The sequence below is a fragment of the Atta cephalotes genome (genome assembly GCF_000143395.1).
Source record: "Atta cephalotes unplaced genomic scaffold scaffold00038, whole genome shotgun sequence".
In the NCBI taxonomy this organism is placed as follows: domain Eukaryota; kingdom Metazoa; phylum Arthropoda; class Insecta; order Hymenoptera; family Formicidae; genus Atta; species Atta cephalotes.
Genome location: NW_012130102.1, coordinates 1,980,361 through 1,989,619, shown reverse-complemented (window position 1 = coordinate 1,989,619; position 9,259 = coordinate 1,980,361). Strand labels below are relative to the sequence as shown.

The 9,259-nt window shown below is 33.5% G+C and overlaps 1 protein-coding gene across 1 annotated transcript in view; it reads left to right on the top strand.

Moving 5' to 3' along the window:
- The window catches only part of LOC105621953 (beta-1-syntrophin), a 124,708-nt gene extending 115,893 nt beyond the window's left edge, over positions 1-8,815 (top strand). Inside the window, exons 5-7 of the mRNA XM_012203388.1 lie at positions 6,893-7,107; positions 8,111-8,328; positions 8,723-8,815. Of these exons, the coding sequence (XP_012058778.1) occupies positions 6,893-7,107; positions 8,111-8,328; positions 8,723-8,815 (526 nt within the window). The remainder of the gene's footprint in view (positions 1-6,892; positions 7,108-8,110; positions 8,329-8,722) is intronic.
- Positions 8,816-9,259: the final 444 nt, after the last annotated feature.

The window sequence follows — 9,259 nt, the reverse complement described above, 5'->3', positions numbered from 1 at the left end:
TCTCTCTCTCTCTCTCTCCTCCTCTCTCTCTCTCTCTCGCTGACACACAAATTTTGTTTTTCCCCAACATTCCCCCCCCCCCAGTTTCTCCTCTTCACGATGTCCGGTGACAAACGGTCGCCTTTCTACGGCAGCCGGAAGAAAAGCCGGTTCAAAGAGCAGGGAAAACGAACGTTAAAAAAAAGCGACGGACATTCCGCAGAGAGAAATATTTTCTAGCGTTCGTAACTCATCGAATCTTCCGCGTCACAAAATTCTCACTGCAAAGAAAATCCACTAGTAGCGAATTGACTTTTAATTTATTTAAGCATTTATCATTTATTATTTACTTCTATATCGTTTATTTTATTATTCACTATTATTATATAATTTCGATGAAACGTTTGAGTAAAATTTTAAGTATAATTTATATACAAAATAAAAACTATTTAAAAATAATTTACAAAAATTGTGTAATTAGCAAAATTATTGCTATTATTATTTCTTAAATTATGTTTGATTTTTGTAGTTGTATATTATAATTACTTGAAGGGATGACTGCCTTAATTTTTCTCGTGGCTAGACAAGTTGGAAGATGGATGCGGAATATAAAAGGAAGAGTGTGGGAAGAATATAAAGGGAGAGTGAATAGTGGATAGGAATTCAGGATTAGGACACGATATCCTCGTGAGCAGTGAGAAACATTGAGAACTCGTTAGATCCCTAAAGTAGACTTATCTTGTACCGGCATCGTAAAGAAATATCTATCCGCTATCTTACATTATAATTATTGTATCCTTTCAGTTTATATAGATTTTTATGCTGAATTACATATATATGCGTGTAATTTTGCATACAATGACACCAGTTTACAAATTTTGAGTAATTTTTAGTACAGGGAAAGGAGCTATGGCTATTTTTAAATATATTTTGAGACGCTGAATTTGAATCTGCTGGCAGAAAAAATCCAGTCAGGTCGAATTTTTAAGATATAGTCAATTTTAAGATGTTATTTGTTGAATGTTAAATAGCATGTCCATTTTTAAGGTATATCATTTCTTTCCAAATAATTTGAGTGCGATAAGTGACGAACAAAAGGTGTTTTTATTGGAATCTGATGATTATCGACTCATTGAGAAACGTTATTAAGAGTATTAGGACGAATAGTTAGAGCTAGGCGACTAATATGTGAAATCGAATACATGGACTCGTAATATATAAAACCGATTTAAAGGACGAAATTAAACGCTCAACACTTCTGATTCGTTTTCTAATTTCGATAAAACTTTACTGTATATTAGAAAAATATCTTTAAAACTGGACGTGATAAAAATATTTTGATTGCAAATTCGGGCTTAGCGTCGAAAACGATCTTAGAAACAATCTTTATACGCTCTTACACAAACTTTTGTAAATTAGTATAATTAACTTTTGAGTATATCACTATAATTTCATGAATTACATCTCAAGTTTCCTTTTATCCTGCATTTCTTTAGATTGTCTACGTTTTTAAACGTAATATATGTCTTTATCGTGCTTTTCTCGTCAGCTTAATAAGATTCATAATTGTCTGCCATAGTAAATTAAAGGCCATAGAGATAGAGTCGACTAGGCGGATAAGGGCCAGATAAGAGCAGCTGAAAAAGGGGGTAGGGGAAGAATTGCAGGGAAGAAGGAGGTAGGACGGGATATGAAAGATGGGGTCCCGATAATCGAACGGTGAACTGGATCAATTAAATCCTCCGGGGTAGACATTAATTATCGAAGGTGTCGTCGACAGTTTCCGATCGCGCGTGCAATCGAGGTACGATATTCGGAACGAGTTCAGGATTTTGCCCGCGGCGTATCCTCTCTCTATCGTACAACTATCATCTCTTCATCTCCTCGTCTCTTCGTCCTTATTCCTCGATTGACCCTTCGGTCTGACTCGAGACATGTAAGATGGCTTCTTATATCGATCTCTATTTCAGCTGCAAATATATTATCAACATATATGTACGTGTGTTTCAAATGGATATGATACCAAAATGTCTATAAGGATTAATCTTTTTGAATGTTTACACACTAAAATAATATTATTCTACCTAAAAATATAAGCAAAATAACAAGAAATGATCTCAAATAGTTTATTATTGGCATTATTTTATTATTGTCATCATATACCTTTGAAATCTACATCATTTTCTCAATTTATCTCGATTTATCACGCAAGGATAAATTGCGTATATAATCCACAATAAAGGTAAATATGAAGGATGTTATGTAAACGTCGATACTGCTGACACAAATCGAATTATTGATAATTCGTAATGAATTTTGACGTTAGCGATCGGCAAATATAGTTACTGCGACTGAGCTAATAGGATCGTGCCGAGTCGATACTCGTCACGAGATCTCGCGTCTTAATCGGATTTTATCGCAGATTTTCCGCGATATAATATCCCGCGCTATTTCTCGTCAACGAACGCTGTTATTTTTGAGTTGAGCGACATTTTTATATATCCGTTGCAAAAATTATTGCAAAAATCGTTTGGTTTTAATTTAAGTGATAAATACAGAAATAATCAATTTTCTAATTTACATAATATTTGAAAATTTGAATATTCTTACTATTAAGTATTATTAATTTCAATGTTAATACTCGTTGTAAAAAATTTGTATGTTAATAATTATTCAATTTTAGTTACTCATACTAATTTTAATAAAATAGTTATAAATAATTATCAAGTTTATAAACAGTTATCAAATTTCTGTTTATCTATATAACGAACTGTGAAAGAACAATATAAGATTTTTATTATCACCAATTAATTTATTAAATCTTTATATTCAGCTTCAAATTAGAATTTAAATAGATAAATTTAATAAAGTTTATGTATATTAATCTCTAAGAAAAATATGAGAGAGGAGCAGACGTTTTAAAGTATAAATTACTTTTTAGTATAAACTTACTTTTTTCAACGTTCTTCTTTTTTTTTCGGATTTTTTAATTGGAACAGTTCTTTTTTCTGTCTCTTTTAATATATTTTTTTTATACACGTTACGTGTTAAGCTTTAGAGACATATTCTATTGAAGTTTGACTTTGATTGATGATTAGAGATATTTAGAGTTTGATTAGATTGATTTTTAGAGATTTTTAAATTTTGAGAAATATAGAGCGTAAGTTTGCAAACAAAATATAAAAATATGATATTGTTCAATTAATTTTTTTAATGAATTTTGTATAAATAGTCTACTTCATGCACATTTCCCTTACTTTATGCATATAGTTATCAAAATAACATTGAAAACGTTAAAATATCAAAAAATTATTCTAAAGAAAATTTATTTCTACATTTGAAATAATATGCAAAATGCTACATCAATTTTCTACCGTACATTTGAAATGGTGTAAAATTTATCATAATATACACATGTATGTAAAAACTATTACTGTTTAATATGTACAAAGATTTCAAATACACAGAAATGGTTTACACAGAAAACACTTTGCAAATACACAGAAAATTAAAGCACCTAGAGCGAAAGTTACGTATTGCGTAATGCTGAAAATGTCTCGTTGCATTATTTTATATCGCGTTAAACTTTCCCGCGCATCGTTGTTGTGAATTAATGTCAGCTTCATTTTTAACGATGAGCCTGGCGTTTTCGAGCGGCTTAAATGTGGTGTCAGACAGTCACGCTGTTTGAATGATCGGTGATCCAGCTAAGCCTCGTTTAAATTTTAAGTGAAAAAGACTAGAGGGAATGTGCATCGATCGTTCGTGGCAGTTTACGAACCCGCGCCTCTGTTTTTATCGTATGTCTGTTATAGGAATGTATAGATCATTTTGAGTATCATTTTGTTTAAACAAACATGTAGTAAGAAGACTTTATTTCCTAAAGCAAAAATGAAGAATGCAGAAATTTGCATTGTTAAGATAAAATAATATTGTAAAAAGAATATTAGAAATTATTTTCTACCTAATATTAGAGAAATAAGTTATTGTAAATTATTTATAATTTAAATATTTGATTAATATGACAGTGCTATTTATGTCGCCAAATTGCATAACAATTGTTTTGGTCAATAATAAAGCAATATAAATAATCAATTAAATTATTCACAATAGAGATTTATCTGTAGCGTTATACTATGTCAATATCCTTGTTCAATACTCGATTATCTGATTAAAAAAAATTTCTTTTTTATTTAACATAATCATAAAGTTTATTAAAAATTTTCTTTAATTGTTTTAATTGTTGTACGTTATGGATCCTAAAGTTATGGCCATTCTACAATAAGACTAATTAATAATAAATCAGAAGTCGGAAGTTAAAAATTGATTCACAGCAACAAATGTAAGAAGAATAATTGACTATGATTGATCAATTTCTAGCTTCTGACTTTTGATTTATTATTACTAATGTCTTATTATAGAATGTGTATTAGAATTAATTGAAATTTTTAATAAATAACGTCCATCGAGTTGGTTTTATAAAAAGAAACCAAAAAATTCGATTACGCGGAAAAGAAATTTTGCTCGAATTTCATGTTGTCGCGCTATTAATCATTTTCTTCTTCCGTCACCAAACATTCAGACATCGTTTTCTTCAAGTTTCCATTCGATGAGCAAAGAAACGGAGAATCTGAAAGACGCGTGAAAAGAGCGGAACATGTCGGAAAGTTCTATTTCCGGTCGACGGGGCCTGTATCGGGCCCGACGTGAGAACGCGAAATGGCCGACTTAAGGAAGTTTTACTGCGAGACAAACCGGAAGTGATTCGGCTATCCCGAGGGAAACTTTCTTTTCTTCCTGCGGGCTTTTTCGTCGGATTACGGCCGCCGACGAACATCCATTCTCGTTTAACGCTTTTATTTACCGTTTGCGGCTGTCTCTCCAACTTCCTCCCGCTTATCGGAATTTTCTCCAGTCGCGCTTTTTGCTATTGCTTTATTTTTTTCACTGTCCTCCGAAAGCGCTCGCGATAATGGTCAATGAATAACCATTGCTCCGGGAAAACACAAATTATTTCAAACCTCAACCATAATCAAGGATCTCGCAACGTTAAAGTATACGTATTTAGATCAGATACTACGAAGAGATACATTATTTCCAATAGATTGAAAAATAGATTGGAAGGAAATTTAAAGATAACATAGAGAAAGAAGATTAATATACACAATAAGATATACAATAAAAATAATTAAATAAATATTTAAAGGATTATTTTCTTAAATATTATTTGATTTAAGTATCTGATATTTAGAGTACAATTAGGGAATTGCAAATACTTAAGGAGTGTGCATTTAATTGTCACATGTTAGTAAGCTACATTAAACTACCATTGGATGCGAGAAATGATAAGTTATCACTAAGCTATATATTATACTGCAATAGTATTTTTTGTGTTAGCGTTTATCCATGTGTTCGCAATTCTTCCACTTTCTCCCTATATACCAATATCTATTTCAAGCTTAAAGCCAGAACATATTTGCTTAACGTATAATGTATCAAGAGAATCAATCAATCAGTGTTTTATTTCATGGAAAAGAAAAAAATGAATTATTTGATTGGTCCATTTTCTTATGTATTATGCGTTAATGTCCTGTGCGTTAATCTCCCGCTCTTAGAAACAAGGTTTTGCTGCACAAACGCTGATAAATGAAATTATTATTTCTTTTACTCTTTTCTATATACCTGCTCTTTAATTGTTCTAAGCGGTGTAATTTTAGCAAGTTAGATGTTCTTTGCCACGGAAATTCAACTACATCTCGACATGCAGTAGGCAACTATTAGCATCGGAGCGAAAAAGGCCCGAAGCGACCGTTAGACGTGTTGAATAATGCCGGGGGCGGGCATTTTTTTCTAGTCCAAGTGTGCTATTTTTTTGCATCCGTTCTGTCCTCTATTGCGTAGGGTGTTCTTTCTATCACTCCTTGTTTTTTTTTTTTTTTTCGAGCTCGCCAGTGTCCCTCGGAAAAATCTATAAATCTAGCGCGCGGGCTCGCGAACGTCAGGACCATTCGTCAGCGGGCAGATTGGTGGGAGGGAATGGATTCGAGGAGGGTTGGGGAAGGGGTGCATACGTGGCCGAACCCGTGTCAGGTGAACACTGCAGCTTCGTCCCACATGCAATAAAGCCGCGACGATTTTACGAGCGAGGCGAGCCGGATGACGAGGTAATTTACCTACCCATTGGGAAAGGGATGAAGGGACGACGGGAATGAATCCATACCATGACTCGATACAAGGCGCTTCGATCGTTTCGATAAAGGTCGGCGCTTTTTATCCGACACCCCAAGAGCGATGTCACGTGATTTTCGTGCCTCCGCGGAATCTTCAATCTTCATTCTAGAAGCCCGCTATATCGATCTGATGTAAGAATCGCATCTAAACCGTAAATGTACACCTGGAGTGAGAACTTGGAATCCATAGTATTAGTATTCAATTTTCAAGATTGACACCCTTTAAATATACGTTTTTAATCCGGGGATCAGTCATCTCGTTTTTTTTTTTACGTAAACAATCACCTGAGATGATTTTTTATAAGCTATTTTTACACTCTGACATTATGGACATTATTCACAATTTTCTGAAAAAGAAAAGGTAGAAATTGGACAAATATTAAACGGAATAAATACGTTAAGTGGCTTATTATTATATGATATCTAAAAAATAAAGGATTTCTAAAAGCTCTTAAAAAAAATAAAGATTTTAATTAATATAACGCTTTTTATTGCGGATTTTCGGTGGAATTGCATTATTTAAAGGTTCGTAAAACGTAGTTATTGAAAAAGAAAGAAAACAATATCCATTTTAGAACAATATTCATATTTTCTCGTCGCTAAGGTGATTATAACCGGACTTAAAGACTTTTGTAAGAATCTGGGAACTTAAACGGGAATTTACTCGAATGAAATGATTGCAGACTGGTCTCCTCTCCAACGCGACAGAACGAAGCAGCGAGCAGCAGTAGTGGTTCGACTCAACACGGGGCGACGTTCGCGGTCCGGGTTGGCACGATGGACGGGGTAGTCACGCATCATTTACGAGCTGAAACACGAAGAGATCTGGCGGCTTGGGCACGAGCGATCGTTCAAGGATGTCACACGGCTGCTCATTCCTTGCGAGAATACACTGTTCGTGAGTAATCTCACGTATTAACTATAATTTTGAAGAAGACCGGATTTTTAGATATTTAAAATAATGCCTAATAATTTATTTTAAAGAAAAATTAGAAAATTGATAAAATAACATTGATAAATGGATATTAAAAGTTATGTAGATGAGATAGAAATGTGTAATAGCGTTTGAAATATTTGAGAAAATTGTGAATCCCCCGAGTTCTTTCTATGTAAGTACAGCAGCGGATGGTAGTCGACGTCTACACTCTCGTCATTTTCCGCGTTCGGTTCGATGAATTTTAATTTCTTTTCAGCGACGACGAACGGCAATAATAAATCGAGATGAATGCCTCACCCATTTCATACGCGTCTTTTTGTTCGCGTCTCGCGTCGAACTCATCGATGATAAAGAACCTTGGATCCCCCTCTCCCCTCCCCCGATGCGGCAATGGAAACGCGCAATGGAAAAATGTATACAGGCTGCCTCATAAAAAATAGTAAATGTCGCAAGAAATTTTCTTGAACATTAATTATACAATTATGATTATGATTATTAAAAATAAATGAAATCTTTATCGATTTTCACTTAATCCGACTTATATAAAATTATGATATTTATATAATTACGTTTTATAATTATTTTGACCAAATTCTTATTCAGAAGAAATAAACTATTAATTTATTAAAAGATTAATTTGTTTTTAAAAATCGTTATATTGTCTCGCTTACGTTATACGAATATGTGTATAAGTTTAAATTGTTCAACTACTATATAATTTGCGTTATTTATTATATAAATAGAATAAGAACAATTGATAAAACACTAAAACAGCATAGAAGCAACGAGCAAGATATATAAAATTGATTTATATTATTGTAAAAGAATTTGTATCTAATAATATCTCTATATGGTATTTATATTAACATAAATATAAAAATGATGTGAAATAAATAGGTTGGGAGAAGATTTATATTTTTCTCTCTACTGGTATTTTAATTTTGTGATATTTTGTATGTTATAGGTTGCACATGGCAAGGTAAGGCCTGTCAGTTGGTTGTCAACCACGAAGAAGGCTTCGCGCTTTACTCCGCAGGAACGCGGGGAACTGCCGGGAACGGCGTAAGTCCTGGATCACCACCCACGCCACTCTGGAGAAGATCCTTCGACAAATTGAAAATGTCCGCGGACGACGGCGCCCGTCTTCTGTGGCTCGATTTTGGAGGCGAAGATGGCGAAATTGTGAGTATTTGATAGACATATGGATTTCAAAAATCAAAAAGACTGGAAAATTTAATATCCCGGAGAATTTTCAAGCGTCGTAAATTTAAGAGCAAGTTTATGGAACGAGGGAAAGTTTGTTATAATCGTAAATTTCTTCATTTCAACTTACATCATTCAATGTTGTTACTCCTATGTGCATCATCGTTTTTTTTTTTGTTTTATTAATGATTAGTTAAAAATGGTTAGTTGTTCTTAGTTCCTGAGAGAACTGTTTCCTTATTCATTTGAATTCGTAGACTCTTAACATTGATTAATTAAAAATCAGATATTTTCTTAAACAGTAAGAAACTTAATTACTTATTCTGTCAGCTTTCATGGGTAAATAAAAAGTATCGGTTAATTATTATTGTAGGAACTAGATTTGGAGAGTTGTCCAAAACCAATCGTGTTCGTCTTGCACAACTTTCTTTCGGCGAAGATTCATCGGCTTGGTTTGAGTGCATAGGGGCACGAGGGGGCCCTCACAGAGGCCCCCGACTTGCCCCCTCACACTACGAGGTCTGTTACCAGCGTCTTTCTTCATTGAACTCGAAAATAATCACAGTGAAAATGAGAGAATTAATTTTTTTCTTCGAGAATTCGAAGTAATAAATAACAGAACCGAGACTTGATGAGTCAGAAACATCCTAATGGATAAGAAATATGAGGACTATAATCTTTGTCAAAGGTTTCGCATCACGTGCAGCATCCTATTCTAGTTGCGAAGCTTTGAAATGGAAGAAAAAGAGATTTGAAGTGAAACAGTAATAGTGTAACAGTTTAGGAATGAGTGAGAATAGAGTAATGATTTGGACAGGATAACGATCCGAGGATTCTTCGAAAATTATTGGAAAATTATTGAAATCAGCAAAATTTCAATACAATGCTAATTTTATTCCTCCAAATCTGA